Source organism: Gopherus evgoodei, chromosome 7 (assembly GCF_007399415.2).
Source record: "Gopherus evgoodei ecotype Sinaloan lineage chromosome 7, rGopEvg1_v1.p, whole genome shotgun sequence".
In the NCBI taxonomy this organism is placed as follows: Eukaryota; Metazoa; Chordata; order Testudines; family Testudinidae; genus Gopherus; species Gopherus evgoodei.
In genome coordinates, this window is record NC_044328.1 from 93,288,716 (window position 1) to 93,314,235 (window position 25,520).

The following is a 25,520-nucleotide window of genomic DNA, read 5'->3' on the forward strand; positions in this document are numbered from 1 at the left end:
CTTTATACTCATCTGATCCTGAGGCCTGGTCCACACTCCGCAGTTAAATCGATTTAACGCTGTACCCGTCCACACTACAACACACTTTAAATCGATTTTAAGGGCTCTTAAAATCGATTTCTGTACTCCTCCCCAACGAGAGGAGTAACGCTAAAATCGATATTACTATATCGATTTAGAGTTAATGTGGACAGAAATCGAAGTTATTGGCCTCATCATTTTACAGTAGCTACCCACAGTGCACCGCTCCAGAAATTGATGCTAGCCTCGGACCATGGACGCACACCACCGAATTAATGTGCCCTAGTGTGGACGCATAAAATCGATTTTATAATATCGGTTTTATAAAACCGGTTTTAGTTATTTCGATTTTATGCTGTAGTGTAGACGTAGCCTGAGGCTACTGACCTGGCTGCCCAGCAGCTGGAACTACTAGGACATTCCTGTACCCTTGCAATACCCGTTTACTGTGCCTGTGTCCCTTAGGCTGGGAGGGGATAGGGCATAGGACCCAGCTGTGACAGCCCTATGCAGTTGGAGGATTCTTCAACAGAGGAATACTGGAGTGTGCTGCTGTGTGTTGAGAGCACAAAAACAAATGGGGGTGGGCTTTTTTTAGGACAATGTAACATTAAAAACAGAATTGACACTGAAGGAATTCCTCCAGTTATAGCAATAAACTGAATGTATAAAGTTAGACTCGTTACCCCTCGTTACTAGGGAATTCCTTGCCATCAGTAAATTATTCAGAGAATCATAGAATATTAGGGTTGGAAGAGACCTCAGGAGGTCATCCTGTTGAATCCCCTGCTCAAAGCAGGACCAACACCAACTAAATCAGGGGTTCTCAAACTGAGGGTCAGGACCCCTCGGGGAGTGATGAGGTTATTACATGGGGGGGTCGCGAGCTGTCAGCCTCCACCCTAAACCCCACTTTGCCTCCAGCATTTATAATGGTGTTAAATATATTAAAAAAATGTTTTTAATGTATAAGGGAGATCACACTCAGAGGCTTGCTGTGTGAAAGGGGTCACAAGTACAAAAGTCTGAGAATCCCTGAACTAAATCATCCCAGACAAGGCTTTGTCAAGCTGGACCTTAAAAACCTCTAAGGATGGAGATTCCACCCTCTCCCTAGGTAACCCATTCCAGTGCTTCACCACCCTCCTAGTGAAATAGTGTTTCCTAATATCCAACCTAGACCTCCCCCACTGCAATTTGAGACCATTGCTTCTTGTTCTGTCATCTGCCACCACTTAGAACAGCCGAGCTCTATCCTCTTTGGAACTCCCCTTCAGGTAGTTGAAGGCTGCTATCAAATTCCCCCCTCACTTTTCTCTTCTGCAGACTAAATAGCCCCAGTTCCCTCAGGCTCTCTTCGTAAGTCATGTGCCCCAGCCCCCCAAATCATTTTTGTTGCCCTCTGCTGGACTGTCTCCAATTTGTCCACATCCCTTCTGTAGTGGGGGGACCAAAACTGGATGCAATACTCCAGGTGTGGCCTCACCAGTGTCGAATAGAGGGGAATAATCACTTCCTTCGATCTGCTGGCAGTGCTCCTACTAATACAGCCCAATATGCTGTTGGCCTTCTTGGCAACGAGGTCACACTGCTGACACATATCCAGCTTCTCATCCACTGTAATCCTCAGGTCCTTTTCTGCAGAACTGCTGTTTAGCCAGTCGGTCCCCAGCCTGTAGTGGTGCATGGGATTCTTTCTTCCTAAGTGCAGGACTCTGCACTTGTCCTTATTGAACCGCATCTGATTTCTTTTGGCCTAATCCTCCAGTTTGTCGAATTTGTCACTCTGGACCCTATCCCCACCCTCCACCATATCTACCTCTCCCCCCAGCTCAGTGTCATTGCAAACTTGCTGAGGTTGCAATTAATCCTATCATCCAGATCATTAATGAAGATGTTGAACAAAACTGGCCCCAGGACCGACCCCTGGGGCACTCCGCTTGATACCAGCTGCCAACTAGACATCAAGCCATTGATCATTACCCATTGAGCCCGACAATCTAGCCAGCTTTCTACCCATCTTATAGACCATTCATCCAATCCATACTTTTTTTTAACTTGCTGGCAAGAATACTGTGGCAAGAATACAAAATCAAAAGTTTTGTATTACTAAAGGAAATACGTTTCATCCTTCTACAAACTGGATGGAATTGTTACACCAGAACTAGAAAGTGGGATTGTTGACAGGAGTCTTCCTAATTCCTCTGTACACTTTTAAATATTATTACTCCAAACACACCATCTCCGGTTTCCTGGTGAGCCATGCCTTCTATTTTTCATGAGCTTTAATGGCTGCCTCACCTATGTCATAGCTCTCTTTAGTTCAGGGGTGGACAAACTTTTTGGTCTGAGGGCCACATTGGGTTTCCAAAATTGTATGGAGAACCGGTTAGTGGAGGCTGTGCCTCCCCAAACAGCCAGGTGTGGCCTGGCCCCATCCCCTATTCAACCCTTCCTGCTTCTCGCCCCTGACGGCCCCCCCTCCGGGACTCCTGCCCCATCCAATCACACCTTCACCCTGTCCCCTGACCACCTCCGGAACCCCTGCCCCTGACTGCTCCCTTCCACGCCATCCAACCCCCCCCTCCTTCCTGACTGCCCCCTGGGAACTCCTGCCCCCATTCAACCCCCCTGTTCCCTGCCCTCTCCCCGCCCCGACCCCTATCCACACTCCCACCGCCTGACCACCACCCCGAACTCCCCTGCCCTCTATCAACCCCCCTCTGCTCCCTGCCCCCTTACCGCACTGCCTGGAGAACTGGTGGCTGACAGCGCTATGGCTGCGCCACCCAGAGCACCAAGACAGGCAGCCGCGCCACCCAGTTGGAGCCAGCCATGCCACCGTGCAGCAGAGAGCACTGGATCAGGCCGAGGCTCTGCATCTGCGCTGCCCCAGGAGCTCGCAGCCCTGCTGTCCAGAGCATTGCACCAGTGGCAGAGCGAGCTGAGGCCGTGGGGGAGGGGGAACAGCAGGGGAAGGGCCGGCAGCTAGCATCCTGGGCCAGGAGCACAGGGGCCGGGCAGGAGGGTCATGTGGGCCATAGTTTGCCCACCTCTGGTGCAGTTTATAAGCATTTTGCTGTGGCAATAAAGCAACTCCATTAACTCAATCCTGCGGAATATCTGACTTCCCATCTCCCTCCTAACTTTTCATGTCTGCTCTGTTGCTGTTTTGACCTCTTAATCATGCACTTTTTTATGGTCCTTTGCTAACCCTCAGCTTGAGGTTTCTCATGGTACTAAAATGAGAACATGGCTATTTTTAGCATACCAAATATGCAAAAACTACAAAACTCTTCCTCATCTGTGTTGGTAGAGCCTAATAGTCTTCATTTTTGATTGAAATGAACATGGAAGTATTTTAACAAAATCGCAGGGGAGGGGGGGTTGTTATATATATTAAGATTTATATTTTTAAATAAATGTCAACCTTGCCTGGAAGTTACCCACACTGCTTACTCACTGAAAGCATACCACCCTGGTATAGGATGAGACAGATAACTATAAATACCTTACACATGCTTACTTTTTTAACCATTTCTAATTTAAAAAATCTTCTAACCTTTTGGTACAATGGAGACTTTGTATTAGTGAGGGTTTTAAAAAAATTCATTTGTGGTAGTCACAGGGACATACAATTTCATACTCACAACAGTGTAAGAGCTTTGTGTAACTTTATTGAACTGTATCCTATGTATGTTGTTCTGTGCTGCCTAAATTATTACACTCTTTAGAGTAGATATAAGTAAAACAACAAACTTGAAAAGATTAAAGCCAACAAGTCAGATTAATCTTTGCACAACACGTTTTAACAGTTGTCACAACAGATGAATACCATGGCAGAGTCACAGAAACATACTTCCTTTTACCAATTAAATTAACATCTTGTTTGTAGAATGTGTATTTGATAGGAAGGTATCTATAATGTTTTTCATTAAATTATCATGCTGATCAACTTTTCTTAGTGAAGCAATGTCTTCATCATAATAATAGTAGGTAAAATGGTTTCCTGGTGGGTTATTTCACCGGTTTGAGATGTAGTAATAAATAGCCACTTTTCATTTCAATTTAGCAGACTATAAACAAGAAACATAGACTCATAGACTTTAAGGTCAGAAGGGACCATTATGATCATCTAGTCTGACCACCTGCACAATGCAGGCCACAGAATCTCACCCATCCACTTCTATAACAACTCCCTAACCTATGTCTGAGTTACTGAAGTCCTCAAATTGTGGTTTGAAGACCTCAGGCTGCAGAGAATCCTCCAGCAAGTGACCCGTGCCCCATGCTGCAGAGGAAGGCGAAAAACCTCCAGGGCCTCTGCCAATTTGCCCTGGAGGAAAATTCCTTCCTGACCCCAAATATGGCGATCAGTTAAATCCTGAGCATGTGGGCAAGACTCACCAGCCAGCCCCCAGGAAAGAATTCTCTGTAGTAACTCAGATCCCAACCCATCTAACATCTCATCACAGACCACTGGGCAAACTTATCTGCTGATAATCAAAGATCAATTGCCAAATTAATTGCCAAAATTAGGCTATCCCATCATAATGGGATATATTGAGTAAACAAGTATTGCTAAAAGTTTCTGGTACAAACAGGGCCAAGTTCTTACTCAGCCTTCCTCCCACTGAAATCAACTGAAGTCTAGTCAATACTGAAGACCCAACTTATTGTTACAACCAAACTGAGTTGGAGGGCTGGAGAGGGAGGGCTGAGGACAGAAAAGGCAAAGGGAACTTGACCTCACTTTCATGTCTCTTCTGGGGTTGGCTGGAGACATCTCACACACCAGCAGCAGAGGTAGAGCAGAACTCAGGGTCTTCTCTACCTTGTACTAAGCCGCCTGCAGTCCCAAGGGGCTGTCTAGCAGTTGGGAATATCTAGATTGCAGCAGTGCTCAGACCATGCTATTTTCCCTCCAGGAACTCCCTCTTACCACAGTAGCCATCTGAAGAGTCCCTCTATAGCAGGAAAATTCTCCAGTGCCTAGTTACACTATACAGCAGCTGTAGGCTGGGATAGCAACCATGAATTGGACCCTGAGAAAGGACTCCAGGATTATGTCCATACAGGTTAGCATAGCTGCCCAGTAAACGCAAGATTTAGCTATAGGGTCTGAGTCTCCTCTCCTGATGGTCTAAATCAGGAGTAAATTCACTGATGTAAATGAAGTTGCACTTGTGTTAAATGGATATGTACATGAGAGGAGAATCAGGCTCATAGAGTGAGGGCATCTTAATTAACAGTCATAGATCAAAAACATTCACAATTGCTTTGAGTCAGATAGTTTCAGAAAAAAAATTGAATATTGATCTGCTGCTTCTGGTTCAGCAAAATTTTGAGCTCTGGAATCACTTGTATTAATCACTCAGTTAGGAGAGAAAAGTATTTGAAAGCAGCCAAGGCTACAGATTGACTGCAGCAGATGCTTTAGCATCTGACAGCTGATAATATACTTCCATCTGCTTCAATGCATTCATCTGTAAAATCAAGACTACCTCATGACCTTGGTTCTGCACTGTAATGTTTTATCATTAGAACATTACATTGAGATAGCTGCCACAGCAGCATTACAAAATCTGACTTTCTAGTCGAAGATCCTCTTTAAGTGTTGGGGACGTCAGAGTTCTATGAAGAAATCGTATATCTTGAATTAATAAATGAACATACTTTGTGTCTTATTATTATCATGGAATGGCCTCCATGTTATATTACACTTCAGATTATCTAGGCTAGTCTACAGCCCTTATTTATGTGCGTGGTCCCAAGGAGTTCAACAGGACTATTCTGGTGAATAAGAGCTGCAGGATTATGCTCTGAATGATTATTTTTAATGGTGGTCATACCGTCAAACCAAACACCAATGTGTTTTTAAATGTATCATTTGGGCTAAGAGGAATATAACTGTTTGAATAAATGCAAGTTGACTGACCTACACATATCGATGACCATGAGAACATGGTGCAACTGCTCCTGCTTCTAAAGGCATTGTGAGAAAGTATAGGAATAGGGTGAGAGATTAAAATGTCTTGATTAATGAGGAGTGAAAAGGTGCACCTCCTCCCCCATTAATTCTTTAAGAATGGGACAAGAGGAACAGCAAAAGACTTCGGGTTTTTCAGGCCAGTAGAGGATCCTTAAGGTAGACTTTACCCAACATGTTTTTAAGCCAGATACAGTGATCACTATGCTAGCCATTAGCTCTATATATACTGATGTATGTCAGTTATGCTTTCCACTTTCATATGCCACCAGCATTCACTGGTCTAGGCTTATACCTTGGACCGAGTTCTGAGAACCTCTATCCATGCTGCATATTACTTAAACTCTCTGTGTCAGGGTCACTGATGCAGCTATATCCTGAAGCTACTTGGCCTCCCAGGACCAAATGATGCCAGTTCTTCCTAGTGAGTTGTGTGTGTGTTGCTGAACCACAGATATGAGAATTTGGAACAATATGTGCTAGCCTGTAGACTATGATTTAAAACCAAATGTGTTACAAAGACTCTGTGGAGCATAATGACAGCTAGATAATGTCACTGGTCAATATTTGGACACAAATCCTTTCCCCTTTATTATATTCTTTTTTTCTTTAAAATGGGGATTAAAGTTAGCAACATTTCAATTACATAAAAGCAGTAGAATTTTATAATTTTCTAAAGGTCAGCTATAATCCATACTGAATATTTTTAGGTTCTGCTTGGTTTATTGTATTTGGCAAAAATGTTTCTTGCAAGATGGAGTAAGATTTATTTTACCATTAACAAAAACATGTTGTATTGAGAAGAAATGTTCTCTAATAGTTAGAGTGCAGGAACTGGGAGTCAAGTCTTCTGAGTTTTGAAAGGCAGTGTGTCCTAGTGGATAGACCACCGGGCCTGAGTTCTATTCCTGCCTTGGATACTGGACGGCTAGGTGACTTTGGGCAAGTAACATCATTGCTCTGTGACTCAGTTTCCTCACCCATAAAATGGGGTTAATGATACTTTCCTTCTTTACAAAGCACTTTCAGATCGCCTGATTAAAAGTACTGTATAAGACCCAGGTATTATTTTTATTTTATTTATCATTCATAGCTTTGCCACTCTACAAGTCAATGAACCTCTATGCAGCTCAGTCTACCTGTCTGAAAAAGGAGTATATAATTTAGAGTACCTACTTCCTAATGGTGTCATGAGATTATAATTACTGTTTGTAAAAGCATTTTAAGATATTTGAATTAAACGCTTTATACGATTATTACTCATTCAGATATCTACATTTTTGATTTCTTATGGCCTCTGCCCCTGAGGAATTGAAGTGTGAATAGAAGGGTGTGTGACAGATTGGGTATACATCTGTGTCAAATTATGAATTCCATTTTGTTTTGTGAATGCCAGATTTGGTTGTTGTATTGCAGTGTTGTAGTAGCTATGTTGGTGCCAGGATGCTAGAGAGACTGGTGACCTGAAGAAGAGCTCTGTATAAGCACAAAAGCTTGTCTCTCTCACCAACAGAATTTGGTCCAGTAAAAGATATGTCACCCACTTTGTCTCTCTAAATTTGATGGTAACCTTCATTGTGACCGCCACTTTGTTAGGGGCTTGACACCTCGTGGAATGATTATGTGCTGATCTACACTAGAAAGGTAGGTTGACCCAGCTCTCAGCTCACACCCCCGAGAGATGTAGTTAAGCCCACCTAAACCCCAGTGTAGACAGCGCAAGATCAACGGAAAAATAATTCCGTTGATCTAACTGCCTCCTCTCAGAGAGGTGGATTTACTACAGTGATGGAAGAACCCTTTCTGTCACTGTAATAAGTGAAGCCCTGCAGCAGTTTAGCTACAGTGGTGCAGCTGTGCCTCTGTACTGTTTCTAGTGTAGACATACCCTATATCTGAGAAACTATGACAGAGCAACCTACCATCAACTCTGATTGTCTGTCAATGACCAGCCATCCAACCCCTGGAACAATGAACTCTCTGCACAGCAGCTGCCTGTGGGGAGGGGGAAGAGAAGAAATTTCCTAGTTAGAGCACATGGCTGGGAGCTCTCCAGTTTCTCCTGCTGGGCATGTGACCAAACAGGTCAGGAACTGTTTCTCTAAGCGAGGGGCCAATCCATCACCATGAAGCCGAAGAAAGAGATGGCGAAGGAGAAGGCAAAAAGGGCTATGTAGCCTATGAATGCTGACCAAATCCAGGATTCACAAAAGTGGTAAGATCAGATTCAGGAAAAGTGCATTCAGGACCATTTGTTGTTTTCCAAAGATCTGTAACTCCCAAGTGCTTTTAACTAAGAGTAAAGTGCCTGTGGTTAATAAATTCCTTTGCTAAGCCTTTATTCCTTGCTAGTCTACCACATTGTCCCTGACAAGGTTAATTGAGAAGTTCAGTGCCCACAATAAGATGGGACTCTGAGGGAACGTGTATAAGCAACTGGAGGCTCAGGAAGGCAGAGGCACTGGTTCTGGGATTTAGGTGGTTAGGGCTCACATCCCAATGAAGGGATGCAGACTGAAGGTCTGCAGCTGGGAATGTGGCTTAGAGACCCAGAGCTAGGAGTAGTGACATAGTTCTTCCAGGATCCGTTTGGCTTAGATTGAAGCCACTGGGATCCAATAGCTGGGTTCACTCACAACAGACTGGCATGCTTACAGAGGGAGATTTGGCTAGGTTGTGACAGGGTGCACCTGCAATAAGGGAGGAAACCACTGTAGGGACATTGATGGCATGAACTGTTTTGTTGAATTGTTTGTCCTTGAAATGATTTCATTCATCTGCACACCAATGCTTTTAGCCCTGTCTGCATTTGGAAACAGCGCTGCTACTATCCTGAGGACAAAACTACTTTCAGCACCACTACATAAAGTGTTCTTGAGACTTGGCAGAGATGGAATTTTATTAGACCTGGACCTAAACTGGAGCTGAAACAAAACATTGTGGTTTAGGGCCATCTCTACTCCCTACTTATAAATAATGAAAATATTTTGTACTTCTACTGTGCTTTCTATCTAACGATTTAAAATCTCTATACAGAAAATAATTAAAGTTTGCAACACTCCTAAGCATTATTATGCCCATTTGCAAACCTGGAAATGTAGACACAAAGAAATTAACTAATTCACTGTAAGGCACACAGGAAACCACCAGCAGAGCCAGGAAGAGATGTCATGCTTTATGACTCCCAATTTTGCGCTTTAGCTGCAAGACTGTCCTTCCCTAAATGTCATGGAGGAACCAGTGAAACAGGAACTGCAAGCTCTGTTTAGCTGAGCCTGTAACAGGCCAAATTCATCCTTCATGCACAACTCCTGTGTACTCAATGGGGTCATGCATAATCTGCCAGGGATTAATTTGGTCTGTTATAAGTATAATATAAAAATAATATATGGAGATATACATATTTCATAGAACTGGAAGGGATGCTGAAAGGTCATTAAGTTCAGCCTCCTGCCTTTACTAGCAGGACCAAGTACTAATTTGGCCCCAGATCCCTAAGTGGCTCCCTGGAGGATTGAACTCACAATCCTGAGCTACCCCTCCCCCAAAATAAGTAGACCTTAAAATTCCTACATCCTAAATTTGGCCCATGGGTTCACAGGGGATGACCAACAGCTTTTCCCACCAATAATGAAAACTTTCTGGGTGACCATATATGTTTCTCTATTTCTAGCTAAACTAATTGAAAACCTTGTATGACTCCTTTAAACAGCTTGAGAGTCCCTTCAATAATGCAAACATTGCTTTTGCACAGGTGATTCACACAGGCTGTGAGGAAGGGTGTTGACTGCATCAGTCACAATGCTTCCAGGGCCAACTCATCTATGGAACAGCACCAGAATTAGGTTTGGGAATGTTAAGCATCTCCACCCTAGCCTAAGGAAAAGTATCACAAGTACAACTAAGAAGATAGGACAGAGAATTAGGGAAGAAAAGTTGAAATTATTATAGGGGTCACCTTAAATCTCTGACTACAAGCTGGCAGTGTAAGACAGCAGTGGATCACTCCATAATTGCTCTTTTCTGTACACTCCCCCTAAAACTCTGGAATGGGGTACTATCAGAGGCAGGATACTGGGCAAGATGGACCATGGTCTGACCCAGTATAACAGCTCTTTTGTTCTTATACTGTGTAACCCCAAAGTTCCAGAGACCTATTATATAGACTCATATGGTCCTTCAGGTTTCAGAAGTCCCTCCAGTTCTCTAAGCATAACCTAACGGATCCCCGTAGAATGGACCATTATCCATTGCTGGTAGACTGCAATTATAATGATTCTAGGGCAGTCAAATACGTGTTCTAAAAGATTTGAAGACAAATGAGTGTCTGTCTTCTCTCTGGTCTTTGAGGCATGGGCCAGTTTTATTTTTTAATATGTATCTGTAGAGCAATCAGAACAGTGAAAGTCACAATCCTGATTGAAGCCTCTGAGTGCTTCTGTAAAATAAATAACAGTAACTAATTTTCTTGTCTTCTTTATTGCCCAAACTCAGCAGGAGATAAAACTAAAAGTACAAATATTGGTGAATGTTACCAATCATGGCACCTCTTACATGATTTAATTTTGCAGTGTATCTGAGGCAGCCAAACCAAGCGCATAGAAATTTTTAAGTCTTAGCACAAAACTAAAGATAAAAGAGAAGTTTGTTATTGGAAGCGCAAAGACATAACAGTTTATACAAAGTCTGTTGTCACTGTTGACATTTTTTACATTGCTGGAACAATAGCTGGTGATCCTAAGGCAATAATGTCACATTTTGAATATCTAGGGGAGCAGGAGTATGGAATGAAAGATCCTTTCACTAGCAAAGTCTGATGCTCCGAGACTGAGTTCCAACCATCCTAATTTGGTAGGCGATATGATGCACAGAATTATAAAAATATAAACAAAGGATAAGATTTACAACCAGTTTGAAAGAGATCACAATTGTCAATATAAGAATTGGGTTTTTTTATGTTTATGTAAATCATATGTTCTAATAAACACACCATATCATATTGATATAACACAAAGTAAATTCATTTCTAGAGGAAAGGTATATCAGAAGCTGTCTCTCTTTTTAACAGTGAGGGTAGAATCACAGAACTGGAAGGGACCTCAGGAGGTCATCTAGTCCAGTTCCCTGCATTCAAGGCATGACTAAGTATTATCTAGACCAGTGATTCCCAAACTGGGGTTCGTGAACCCTTGGGGATTCACGAAATGTTACAGGGGGTTCTTGGGAAAAAATTCCCTAACTGCACACAGAGCTGTCCCTAAAGATCCCGGGCAGCATGGGGCCAGCAGCCTGGAGCCCCTAGACTTCCAAGAGCTAAGCAGATCAAAACAAGTGTATCTATCACACTGAGGAGATTTAAACTTCAAGACTCCTTATAAAAAGTAGAAAGGGAGGTGAATATTTTTTGCTGTTTTTAAAATTAAATAGGCAGCTACTATTGTTTTTAAAATTATTATGAAGAACAAGTTTAAGCTTTTTTGTAACGTGTGCTGTTTGCCTGGACTGCTCAAGACCTGAATGTTTGTGTAGGAGGAACTCTTTTGAGTGAGATCTTGGAAAAGTGAGATCTTGGAAGAGTGTTGTTGTTTTCATAATGTAATAAAAATACTGTAATGATAAATAATTAATAATAAAGTGTGTAATAAGCATGTCATTAAAACAAATTTTATATTTCCAAGATCACTGCTTTTATGATTTGTACTCAGGTACAGGAGAAAATCCCTGGAAATCTTCATTTTTAAGAAGGGGTTCACGAGACTTGACGTGCTAATGAAAGGGGTTCACAGGCTGTTAAAGTTTGGGAACCACTGATCTAGACCATCCAGTTCCAGTGGCAATTAACCACAGAAACAATTTACCAAGGGTTGTAGTAGAGTTGCCATCACTGGACATTTTAAATCAAGATTTGATAGATTTCTAATAGATACGCTGTAGTTCAAAGAGAAATTATCTCAGGAAAGTCCCTTGTTCTGTGTTATACAAGATCAGACTAAATCACAGTGATCTCTTCTGGCCTTATAAACTATTAATCTCCAAAATCAACTTTGCACTGTCATTTTATTGACTCATGTTTATAAATTTTAAAGCCTTATGGCAGCTTTCTCATTCATGCAATAAATCTATTGCTAGGGAATCACATTGCAATATAGGTTTGAGATGCTGGAATTTTCACGGTGTTGGTGATGACCAAAGAAAAGGAATAGTTAGGGAAGTTATGGGTTCTTTTACACTCCCTGGGGACATCTAAATCCAAGAAGCACTTGTGTATAATATTTAACTAGTGATTCATTTGTGAAGTACCTAGAAGAAGGGGGATGAGAAGTCACTGAGGGTCTTTGAAGCTGAAGATTGAGGTAGACAGTATATTGTAATTTATGTATGAGATTATGCAAAAGACCAAAAAAATATAAATAAGGAGACAAATATATTGGGAATCTAATGACTCATAGCACTAAATAAATAAATTTGCCCCCCTACAATATTACCTGACCAGTGATCGAAATTTGGTTGCTGATGGGGTGATAAGAACCACTGTTGCCAACTCTCATGATTTTATGGTGACTCTGATGATATTTGGTGTAATTTATTAAGTTTCCTATTACTAGCATTAAACTTAAGAATCTTCACTTATTCACAATGCCCACCATCACCTATTACTGCTAATAGCACTGAAGCCAGGTTGCCTGTAATCAAGATGGCCACCATTTCCCAAGCCTATTTGCATGTGGAGATGAATCTGGCCCTAGTACAGTACAGAGGAAATATGGTCCACAGGATAGAGCTAACCTGGGACTCAGGATCAAGTCCCTGCTCCACCACATACGTACTGTATGATCTTGGATAATTAATTTGCGCCTAGTTCCTCAAAGGTAGTTAAGCACTTAAATCCCATTGCAATCAGTTGTATCTCTGTGCCTCAGTTCCCCATTTGTAAAATGGGGATAATAGCACTTCCCTACCTCCCAGTAGTATTGTAAGGATAAATTCATTAAAGATTGTGAGGTGCTCAGATACTGCACTGATGTGAGCTATACAAACACTTCAGATAAAGATGACCACTAACTCCTGTTTCTAATGAGACTGGAGGCAGGATGCCTTCAAGGTTAAGAGGCTGGTCAGGAATCCACAAGGAGGCAGGGAAATGGGGAGCAGGAAGGAGTCGGAAGAAGGAAACTGAGAGGTGCTGCAGAAATGATGTACAGGGAATATGGGGGAAGATTGCCACGCTGATGCAAAAACACAGGCCCTCCAGGATGATCTTGAGTCCATAAAACTGGACAGCTGGCAGCGTGTGCTGAGCACCCATCCAGACTTCCTAGGGTAGCTAGAAGCCTGGACAGGTGGCGCCCCCGAGATGAGGTGTTGGAGAAGCCAGAGTCGTGTGCAGGGGAATCACTGCAGGGAGGATGCTGAGGGGCTGCGGAGGAACAGGGGTTCAGTGGAGAGACTGAGGGGGGAGGGGAATGAGAGGTGGAGGGGTATCTGGGGAAAGTGCCCATTGAAGGGGATGAGAATGGGGGCAGCAGAAGGGAACCGGGAGAGGTGTAGAGAACGGAGGGGGTCGAGGGGTGGCAGAAGGAAAACATGGAGCGTAAGAGACTGTACATGAGACAAACAGTGGGGCAAGGCGGCGAGCGGAGCCTGTAAGGGCGGTGGGGGGAAAGGGAGGGAGTGGGGGTAAAAGGTGGAATGGCAGCTCCCCGCAGCCCAGGGACTAGGCGCTGGGGTCCTGCTGGCCTGAGCCACGTTTCGGGTCGAATCGCGGCTGCCGCACTTGTCGGGCGAGAAATAACCAGCACAGGGGCCGCCAAGTGACTGGCTTTCCTCGCGCATCGTGCGAGTCTCAAGCCCCGTTCAGGATTTGGCGGGAGGCGGGCGCTGACTCCCCTGTTCTGCCGCATCACCTCACAAGGGCGGCCGAGCCTGCACCTCACCCCGCGTGACGTGAGACCAACAGGCCGGGCGGGGGCCGAGCACTGCGTCGGGGCTGCCGCCAGGATTGGGGAGGGGAGCCGCAGCTTCCTCCCTTGTGAGTCACAGCAGAGGAGGGGCAGGAAGGCGCTGCGGAAACCCAGGGGAACCTCGCGCACTGCAGCACCCTAGGAGTCGTCAATCTCCCCGGGCGCTTAGAGCGGCGGTGGCGACATTGTCATCCCCACCCCTCCACCAACCGCCCCTTCTCCCTCACAGGCCAGTAAGGCAAGAAAGAGTCGAGACAAACCTGACCCGGTAGGCGGGCACCTCCCCCTTTTCGACGGCGCCGATTGGTCCTCCAAGTCCCAGCGCTGATTGGCTGCACGGAGGCAGCGGCGGGTGCCCATTGGTTGTGCGATCGGGATAATGAGTCGTGCGCAGAGTAATAGGGAAGGGCGGGGGGAGAACGAGTAAGTGCGTGTGTGGGGCCGTGTGCAAACCGCGTGTGGCGCAGGCATCAAGCGGGGGAGATCGCAAGAGAAGCGGGTCCGTTGTCGCCCGGACGCGCTACCTATCGCAGGAGGGTCGGGAGCCTGCAGGTAACCGTCAAGGCAGCTCGCGGAGCAGGCGGGGGCACAGCCCGGCCCCGGCCCGCGCGGGGAAGCTGAGGGTGGTGGCGGTGGCGCACTCCGGCCTAGCGCGCGGGAAACGATCCGAGCCTCGGCCGCGCTTTCCTGCAGCCCTGGAGGGGGAGGTGGCGGCAGTTTGACTGGAAGCGGGTGAGGGGGCCCTTCGGGTGGGCTGGGCGCGCTGGCCGGGCTGAGTCACGCTGTGGGCGGCGGTGAGAGGAAGCTCTGGCGGCGGAGAGGGCTGGGGACGGAGCGGCCTCCTTCCCCTTCCCCTGGTCCGAGGCGCGGGTGAACAGTTCTGCGGGGGGCTGCCTGGGGCGCCTCATCCCGGTGCGTGGGGATGGAGGAGGCTGGTGGCTGGGCCGCAGCCTTTCCTGCGGGGCGGGCGGCATAAACACACTCGTCCGGCTGGGCTTAGGGCGGAGAGTCAGCCGGCTGCGTCGGGCCTGTTGTCCCAGGGGGCAGTAGCGGGTCTGGACTGCGTGATCCGGGTGGGAAGTCAGTTTGGGGCTGAACTCGTGCTGTATGTTTAGCTGCCGTCTGCCTGCCCTGCTCCCATTTCTTGTGACCTCGTGCGGGTCAGGAAGGCGGTAATGGCCAGGACGGCAGGCCGTGGTGTGATTGCACCATGTGGCCTCTCCATGTGCTCGGTTGGGGTGTTCAATCTATTTACATCTGACTGGAAATCTAGGAGGTGTCCCGCTCTATTAAGTTGCAGGGCTCACAGACAGAATAACTTCGCGATCATGGTGGCACTTCTGATTTTACAATCACTTTATTTGAATGCCTGTTTAAACTTAGTTTTTAAGTAGTCTCAGTCTAATATCTTTGCTTGAGATAATTCTAGTTTTTTTTTAGTTCGTTATATAAACAAGACTATCCCACATTATTTATTAGGGGGTGTTAATGTAAGTAGTAACTCTTTCAACCTAGACTCTTGAACTGTGGTTTTGTGTTTTGAGGGGTTTGTTTTTGGTGAGAAGGTGGGGGCTAGAGTGAAATTTATATCTTCTTACAGGGGTAGTCCTCACCTCCTGTTTGAATTCACTTTAGATACTCTTGAATCAGGAAGCCTAGATTTCCCATGTGGATGAGCTTTCATCCAAGCAAGTGACTTGCAGTCTGTCTTTCTCAAAGTACCCTCTCATTGACTCCTTTTGTCTCAATCCCCTGCTTTCCCATGTTTCATGAAGTAGGCTATGAGAAGGCCTTAGTAAATTACTGGTGATCTGTGGACCACAATTTGAGAACCCCATTGTTAAGTCTAGGCTATTAATAACCAATAACTCACTGGCTCCAAGATCCTCTTCCAGTATCATACTTACGGGTCTCATGATATACCAATTAATTGGGGACCTATTAGGGTTCTAGTGACAGTCATTGTATCAGCCTGACTGGTACTCAAAAACTAGTCTAATTCTTATGGTGGAAGTAAATAGTTCTTTGTAGAAGGCACACTTTCCTCAAATAAGTGGTGTATAGGCCATGTTCTAGAACAGGAGTAGTCTTTTCTGTGGTCTCCAGATTTCTAGAGAAGAAAACAAAAAGAGATGTCAGGGTTTGTTCAAAAGCAAACTGTAGAGTGTAACAGACTGCAGAGTGAATCTGGATATTGACTACCCTGCTAGAATCATGTTAATGCTGGCATATTTTGCTCGTGATGATGGTGTCCCTACCCTCCTTTCTGGGAGCTCATGGGAGGAAAGGTAACTGCAGAGCAGGTTGGCTGGTATCTGACAACTTTTGTCCCTTGATTAGGTTGTGGCATATAGATGCTAGGCCATGAAGGTTGATATAACAATATAGTGTGAAGTATTGTTACTGATTTGCTGCTTTTGTTACTGTTGACTTGTGTCTGGACCCTGCTTAAGTAGATTACTGTTTGGTGAGTCACTTCTGATACTGAAGATGGCTTTGGGAACAGTAATTTTGCCTTGGAATTCCACTGCATTTTAAATCTATACTGTGTGTACTGCTTATGTTTGGGAAGAGTAGACTTGGACTTTGACCAGTATTCTGGTCTACATCTTTCACTGTAGCTGGGTGTTGCTGTCTCCTGGCTGCTACAGTGAGTGCCTGGTTAGAAGCTGAAGTTCTTCTAGTATAAGATGCTGGTAATACTAATAAATTGAGAGTAAATATTTACTAAGTAGGCTGAAGATAATTGGCTCTGTTGTTGACAAAAGGAGGTTTGTACTTCCCAACAAAGATCTCTGTGGGCACTTCTGGATTCCAAGGTGGTGCTAACATCTCTCTGTGGACCTCCAACAGTTCTCTGTTATGACCTGAACACAGATCTTGACACTACCATAATGCAGAATGTGTGCCCAAATAAATCCCTTAATCTTTAAGGTGCTACCAGACTCCTTGTTAACTGTTTTTAGTACAGAATGAAAATCTACTTAGTGAAGTTAGCCCCAGGGATCATTAATGCTTGTATTCCAATACACAGGAGGAGGGAAAGAAGGGTGGGGCATTGTGTTGGCTCTCGAATATAGCTAGCTTGTCCTTGTATTAAGGCTGATTTGACATTAGTCAGCATTTTAGGTGTAATGTATCTAGGAAACATTTGAGTACTTGTTATAATAAAGCAAACTGGGGGGGATGAAAGTCCCTATGAATTGAAGCTGGGGAGGGGAGCATGGAGTAAGACTTCTCCTTTTTCCTCCCCTCCCCCCATCTCCCCCTGTGCATGGAGTCTGGATTTTTTTTCCCTCCCCCTAGACAGACCTGTGTCTTAACTCCTTGAAACTGCTGCATTGCTCACAAGTAATTCAGCAAGGTTTCTTGTCTTCACTTACACACCCCAAGAGCAAAGATCATGAATGTTATGTGTGGGTTTTTATGTATCTGCTGTTGTAAATATCCAGTGAAGGCAGTGGTGCGGGTCAAATTTCACAATTGAGGATTAGATTTATAACTCATAGTACCTTCAATTCATTAAAATATTAGTTGCTTTTTCAGTTATGGTCTAGAAAATACCTTCTAGCTCCATTTGACTCAGACATAAAAACTTATAATAGCTTGACAAATAAATTCTATCTACTCCTCTTCGCCCCTTCCCCTCTGTGCTTAAGCTTTCCATTATGAGCTATCAGCATTCCTTTTTTGATCTAACTCTGCTTATGACAGAAGTATTCATTTATCTATTACAAAGAATAGTCAAAGCTTGTTAGAGAATGTTCTCAGTGTGAAAGGTGAGAGCAGGTGCATTCAGTTTTATGACCAGAACAGTGGTTTAAGAAACTTCTCTTCTGACAAGCAATAGAGATACGCTGGGCTAACAGTTGATAAGGATTTAAACATCCTGACTGTAAAACCTGTCTAATGTATTTTAAAAAACTGAGCTTTATAGCTCTTCAAACCCATAAATTACTCCTTTTTAAGTCTTGTTACTTATGCTTGCTTTCTAGTGGGTTATCAGTAGCTTCTTTCTCTAATGTAACAATTAGACTTCCAGATAGTCTAAAGGAAAAACTTTTTGGCCATAGTGCTACAAGGAAGACAACTTATTCTTCTGCACTTTAAAACTTTAAGTTTGGAAAGTCTCTTCACAGAAGAGTCTAGAACTATGACAAACCAATAGCTGACAACACTGAAAGTAAACTTATTGCTAATTTGACCAACTCTTTGTTGCCCCTGGGTAGTTCTTTTTTATAAACCGTCTAACCTTTGATATTAACGAGGAAGTTCTAGAGTTTGTTGTCTGATATACAAAGCTACAAGATGTAAGGTACTGCAATACTATATTTTGTGAAAGCTTAAATATTCCCACATTCAAAGATAGGGAAATGAAGATATTCAGATCTTTACAGTTGATAGATCTGTTGTCCAAGTGTCAGTGTGACTTTTTTTTTACATTAAAAAAAAAACCAGCCTTAACTCTGATGCATTAAAATAGTCCTCTCACTTTGCCTGTGGACTTAGTGTTCTGCAGGGTCCTCACCTTCCTCCCACTCTCTAGTGCTGCAGAAACTTAAATACTGCATACTCACATTTCCCTAGCTGACATTGTCCTTTGAGTTTTGAGTTCCATTGGATATATGGCTCATAACATCTTATCTTATTTGTGCTGTGAAACCTTTGAGCTTTGTAGGTTCTTCAAGTCCTTGGCTGTCCTGGCTTCATCTTCTCACTTACTCCCTGACACACCAGTTGTACTTGTTCATACTCATGGGGCAAAAATCCAGCTCCTCTGAATAGGATGTTAAAATTGACTTTAATTCTTCCAAAATTCTAGTGCATCCTAAAAGTAGTAATTTTAATTGAGTATAATGAAAGTAAAGTTAGTTGTATCTTTACTGTAAGCCTTAAGTTAACTTGCAGAAGTTATTGCTTTAAGTCAGTGTATTAGAATTTTTTTGGTCTCCTGCACTGTGAAGCATGAAGACTTAAATACCTTTTCAGTTTTTCCTTATTTTTTTTTCTTCTGTGCTTTGGCAAAGGAGCTTGTGTTGGGAAGGTCATGTCAGGTGTGTATAACAAACTGCCTTCTCTGAAGGAGAAAAGGATGTCTATTATAACATCCTAATGTCAGTTCTATTGAGGTAAATGTCAAAGGTTTAAAGAGTAGCTAAAAATCCTTTTTTCCTCACCTCTGGCTCAGCTTGAAGTTTCTGGAAGCTCTGACTTCTCTGGTAATTGAGTCTCTTTAATATTCCAGAGCAGACCTGAACCTTAAGGTAGATTTAAAAAAAAAAAAAAAATACTCAGGCCATGATGCATCGTACAAAAAACACTGTTTTTCATTGCAGGTTATCTTTAACAGACTTTTTGGGTGGGTCCAAATAAAAGTAATTCTAATGACAATGAAAATCGACCAATTTACATGATTCTGAAAGTCTGATACCTCTTTACAAAGAACTGATTGTTACAGATGAACAAGTGCTAGTGTTGTCCAACCTGCAAACAGCTATGACAGGAAACATGGTTATATATTGTAGCTTAAAATGAATAAAAGCATTAACTCTACTGAATTACACTTGTTCAGATATGGTGCATACTTTTTCGAGGGACAGCAATAAGCCATATTGGGACTACTGACCCTAGATGGCTTGTTTGCATATATTTTTATAACTCAGTCCTCTTTGTTTCTAGCAGTGCAGTTCTCTGAATTCCAATGCAGTTTCTCCTAAAAGGTGGAAAAATTCTTTTTCTTATGATATTGTCTTATACACTTGTCGTCTTCAAGTCTCTGGTTACAGGTTATAGATTGTTTGAAGTGTGTAAGCATCACAATGGAGGCCCTGAAACTGACTCAAACTTACCTGTGGAAGTTAGAATTTTGGTGCAAAGAAATACAGTAGTTTAAAGTGATTGTCAAGGTTGGTTGACAGATGCGGCAGTCAGAGGTACCTTTGAACATACAGAACAGCATGCTCTAAATGAGCAGTGCTCATACTTTGGCATTTGTGCCCCCCTTACCAGAAAGATACAGGGGGGGAAAAGAGGTACTCAAAACTATAGAACAACTACACAGTAGCAAAGTGTTTGGTTTTCTTTTTAAATCCAGCTGCCACAAAAGCAGGTGGATTAAAAATTCATATCAATAGTTGATCGGTATTAATGCCATTCTAATACTTAGCACAAGTGGCCCATAAGGATTTTGTCAGCTTGCCTTTTTAATTGTTACAGAAACTTACAATACTGTGAGTCTAATACCCTTCTTGATCCTTTCTTTCCCTTTTCTTCTTGTTTTGTTGCACCAATTTTTGCATGTTAACTTTTTGTTGTAAGCCCTTTTGCATTAGGGACTTGATTATATGTCTGCATGGTGATTAAAATTAGGGGGGCTCTGAGTGTTTCAGTACAAAATACTTCTGGTCAGCAGGTTAAATAATAGTTTTTAGTCTATCTTGCGTACAGTACTATACCAGTTTAGATTAATATTACCATGTAGTGTGATGCAGTTCAACAAAACATCGAGAAAGAAACCTCAGTAACAGTGTTAACAGGAACACAAATCCAGCTGTTTGCTACAGTCATACTAAGTCAGTGGTCCCCAACCTTTTTGTCTGGTAGGTGCCAGACGATGAGCGAAGGAGGACCATGGCGGTGGACGAGCATCTGCCGAAATGCCACTGACAAGCGGCAACATTTCGGTGGATGCTTGTCCGCTGGCCAGTACGTGGATGCACTGGCGGGCGCCAGGGCACCCACGGACACCACGTTGGGGACCCCGTACTTAGTAGTACATCAATGACTTTTGTTAATAGCAAAGTTTCCTTTGTATCTGTGTCTCACTTTGGTCAGATCAGCAGTATAATTTCAGTTAAGCAAAAATTAAGCTAATGCAAAGATGGTCTAAATATAAGTAGAAATGACAATTTTTAGTTTTAAATTTTCTAATCTCTAAACTTGCTGTAGCACTAGCTAATCTTCATAACAAAGTTATCTTCAATTTTTTGTACTTGATTTCCTGTTAAGAGCAGTCTTAAATTCTTCAAATACTCAGCCATAATGTAATACCTGAATAGTCTAGTAGTGAGTGTTCAGAAATAGTACATAATTTAGAAGTTAAACATTTGCAACTGCATAGTTAATGTTGGCCATTACACAGGTCTGTTTTATATCATAAACGGGTGGATAACTGAGTTTCTGTAGGGTTTCTGTCATGCTAAACGAGCAGACTTCATAAAAGATGGAGTTATTTATGCTCTGTATTGTTAATTTATCATAGTTTGAGCCTTTGTGTGGGATTAACAGCTATAAATTGCTGTCTGCAGTTCAGTATACTCCAGGTGCTATTTTCAGTGACTGATTTTCCCAGTGTAAAGCATCAACATACACCTCTACCCTGATAACGCTGTCCTCAGGAGCCAAAAAATCTTACTGCATTATAGGTGAAACCACATTATATCTAACTTGCTTTGATCTGCTGGAGTGTGCAGCTGCACACCCTCCCCCTCCAACCCCCCAACGCTGCTTTACCACGTTATAACACAACATGAATTTGGATGCATCGCGGTAGAGGTGTAGCTGAAAATATGCTTTTGGTTTACACATGAATAACTTGCAGTAAAGTTATGAAACTTGGCTTATCAGCTCTAGATATTAATGTGCCATAGTTAAGGACACTCAAACAGGGTTCAAAACTTACTTTTGGCTTAAGCAATCTTCTACAAATTTAAGACTGTTTCCAGGATTTTTTTTAATTCTGAGCTAATTAAAGATGATGTGATTGTAAACACATTATGGCAGCACTGTGTAGTGCATGAGATTTGAAAGTGAAACTATTTTCTAAACTTAAAATACAAAACCCAGAACTTTCAAGATCGTAAGATCTGCGTTTCTGTGAACTTAATTGATAGTCTCGCTTTAAACACCTATTGTGTTCTGGAAGATTCTCTAATAGCTACTTTAGATAAACCTGGGTGGTTTGGTTTTAATTGGCTCACACTTGTACTTTATTTTATTTTTTCTACAAAGTTGATTCTCATTGGTAGCTATGAAAACATTGATTTGTAATTAAACATTACCTATTAGCAAACAAGCATCATATTTAGTGTATACCTATACACACTTCAGATTATTTTTACATCTTTTACAATGATAGAAAATAGCTAAGTGTGGTGTGTGTGGTTTTTTTACACTTGCATCAAGCTCTGTTTGGATGGAAATTTAATAAAAAGCTTGTTTTCATAAAGGTCCTGATGCAGTCTTTTGTCATCAAAACATGTTTTGCATTTAAAATATTGTCTGTAGTTAGTGAAAACTGTTTCTGGCCCCAAGTGCTTCAAGATGTTTTTTAGAACTAGTAGATCTCATCCACACACCTAGTTTAATACATAATCACAGGTAGGAAAAGTGAGCATTCCCAATTGGCTTAATTTTGAACTAGTCAGTGAACTAAGTAAACTGAAATTAAGGAAGTATTCTTTCTGCAACTGCAGAAGAGGCTTCTGCTATAGCAAAAACTGGTTAAGCACCTCCCCAGTGCTTAGCCAGTGACTTCCACTAGGTCAGTGATATGGCTTTTTAAAAAAAAAAAATTCAAAAGTTAAATATCTGCTGTAAATTCTTTTTACATAGGAAGTAAACCGCAGTGATGAGCAGCAACGAGTGCTTCAAGTGTGGACGTACTGGTCATTGGGCTCGGGAATGCCCTACTGGAATTGGCCGTGGCCGTGGGATGCGAAGCCGTGGCAGAGGTGGATTTACCTCCGCAAGAGGTTTCTAATTTATACGTATCTGAACACAGTAAAATCTCTCTACTTGCAAATGTGATACGGCTGACATCTTTACAAGTATTGCTTTAGTGACTGAGCAAACACAGATCAAGGATAGTACATTAAATCTATTCTGGTAACCTTATTTTGTCAAGTGTAGTTCCAATTTTAATTTGGTAATCTTTTGTACTTGCAGTACATCAGAGTACATTTGCTAAGTCTTGATGAGGGCTTACTGCAGCCCTCTGCTACTAAATCTTTTGAGAAGAATAGTGAGGTTGCTGTGGGAAGGATTGTAGATTTTCTGCTAATGTCCTAACCCATATGTTGACACTGTCAAGTTGTTTGTGTATTTTAATCCCCAAATAACAATGCTTTTCATGTTCTCTATATAAAATAGGCTTCCAGTTCATGTCTTCATCTCTCCCAGACATCTGTTACCGCTGTGGTGAGTCTGGCCATCTTGCCAAGGACTGTGATCTTCAGGAGGATGGTAAATATTACTAAATTTTCTATATTTTATTTACTTAGAATGTAGTGGAAGGGGGGAACTGAATACACTTGTCAGATTATTAAAAATTTTTTTTAAAGAATGTTAGGTTGTAACTTTATCAAGGTTTTATAGTCTTGTTTGGCTTGTTTTCTTATTGTGGAAGCCTGCTATAACTGCGGCAGAGGTGGCCATATTGCTAAGGACTGCAAGGAACCGAAGAGAGAGCGAGAGCAGTGCTGCTACAACTGTGGCAAACCTGGCCATCTGGCTCGTGACTGTGACCATGCAGATGAGCAGAAGTGCTATTCTTGTGGGGAATTTGGACACATTCAAAAAGACTGCACCAAAGTTAAATGCTATAGGTAAGGCACTAAAGGTATACTTTAAATAGCTGTAAAATATTTTTATATCTTACCCTTAATCTAATTTGCAGTTTATACAAGTTATCTTATTTAATCTGTTTTGGGTATATGCCTATTTTCTTGTGATCTTCTTAAAGAAACTAACTTTGACTCCCTGCCTGTAATGCATCAGACATCAGTCTAAACTTCTTCCTGTTACTTTTGACTTAAACAGGGTTTAGCATGTATAGTAGTGCAGCACATTCAGTGATGTCAGTCAGGATATTAGAAATTGCACACATTTCTCTGGTATAGAATGGAGCTTGCCTAATAGCAAAGGATATATTACCAAATGTATTAGAACAGTTATACAGCAGAAGCCTCAAATACAGAGTTCATTAGTGGTGCATCAGGTTGTACTGTGATGGCAGTGTTGAATAGTTCCTGTTGTGGCTATTGAAGAGGCTAATATCCACTTTTAATTTGTCAATAATAAAATATTTTTCTTCAGGTGTGGTGAAACTGGGCATGTAGCCATCAACTGCAGCAAGACAAGTGAAGTCAACTGCTATCGCTGTGGCGAGTCAGGGCACCTTGCACGGGAATGCACAATTGAAGCTACAGCTTAATTATTTCCTTTATCGCCCCTCCTTTTTCTGATTGATGGTTGTATTATTTTTCTCTGAATCCTCTTCACTGGCCAAAGGTTGGCAGATAGAGGCTACTCCCAGGCCAGTGAGCTTTACTTGCCGTGTAAAAGGAGGAAAGGGGTGGAAAAATCGACTTTCTGCATTTAACTACAAAAATGTTTATGTTTTAGTTTGGTAGAGGTGTTATGTATAATGCTTTGTTAAAGAACCCCCTTTCCGTGCCACTGGTGAATAGGGATTGAGTGGGAAGAGTTGAGTCAGACCAGCAAACGCTGTCCAGGTTCCATGGGAGTGATCCTTTGCAAGAGGAAGACTAAATCCTGGAAGTGTCCAAACTTCCACAAGTAACTAACTTTAATTTTATTACAATGATGGCCTTGGATTGTCTGACCTCAGTAGCTGTTAATAACATCAAGTAATGTCTTTGTCAGGCCCTACCTAGAGCATATAGCTGAGTGGGAGTAAACAAAACAAACAGATGCACGTGCCTGTTAGTGGCCATGAGAGAGAGAGAGGGAAATCAGGAATAATTAAAACGAAGTAACAATTCAGTCAATGAATGTTAATGTCAGCAATACAGAAGGTAATGGGAAGCTTTTTGAATAAATATTTCAAACAAAATCTAAAACCCAGAACATCAGTTATCATAACATACACAATTTGGAGCTATTCAGGAGTTGCAAAGAAATGCATTTTCACAGAAATCAAGATGTTATTTTTGTATACTATATCACTTAGACCGACTGAGTTTCATTTGCTTGTAATCAGTTTTTAAAGTAAATGGTAAAAGCAATTGAAGTCCTAGAATATAGAAATGTAATTTTAAACTATCAATAAAGCTGGAGGAGGAAGGGGAGTTTGGCTAAAATTCATTTTGTTTAGCTTTTGTTATTCATGTACATAGTGCAAAACACCATATTAAAGAGGGGAATGTGGAGGTGTTGAAAAGCTTACCGTTTGGACTTTTCTTTTGTATGAAATGTTATCTAGTATAAAGTTCAGTCCCATAACATTCAGAATTTCATAAAATCACAAAATAAAGCACTTACTTACAGGCCTTAATTTCTCTGCATACAGTGTGTCTGGCAAACCATTGGTTCCTACGTGCACTATGCTCTCCAGCCTTTGCACTGGCTACCCATTAAAACATCAGATCATGTGTCTTTTACAATCCTTGTGATTGGGCAGAGTTAAAGTGGCCATTAAGAGACCAACTTGATGAATCATACTGCAATACTAACTCCTGTCAAGTAGCCTGCATGTCCTTACTAGCTGGATAGGTGAAAAATACTAATTCTTCCTAAACAAGTGCCAT

The 25,520-nt window shown here is 42.3% G+C and overlaps 1 protein-coding gene across 5 annotated transcripts; it reads left to right on the forward strand.

The window, feature by feature from the left end:
• Positions 1-14,373: 14,373 nt before the first annotated feature.
• LOC115654451 (cellular nucleic acid-binding protein) lies at positions 14,374-25,260 on the forward strand. Of its 5 annotated transcripts, none has more exons than XM_030568743.1 (5): positions 14,374-14,523; positions 22,585-22,724; positions 23,122-23,214; positions 23,378-23,576; positions 24,067-25,260. In XM_030568743.1, exons 2-5 carry the CDS (start codon positions 22,601-22,603, stop codon positions 24,182-24,184), a joined length of 534 nt encoding a protein of 177 aa, XP_030424603.1. In that variant the 5' UTR covers positions 14,374-14,523; positions 22,585-22,600; the 3' UTR covers positions 24,185-25,260. The 5 variants fall into 5 exon arrangements, with proteins under 5 accessions (XP_030424603.1, XP_030424606.1, XP_030424602.1 ...); XM_030568746.1 differs by having other exon boundaries at positions 23,375-23,563; positions 24,067-24,162; XM_030568742.1 differs by having other exon boundaries at positions 14,375-14,523; positions 23,375-23,576.
• Positions 25,261-25,520: the final 260 nt, after the last annotated feature.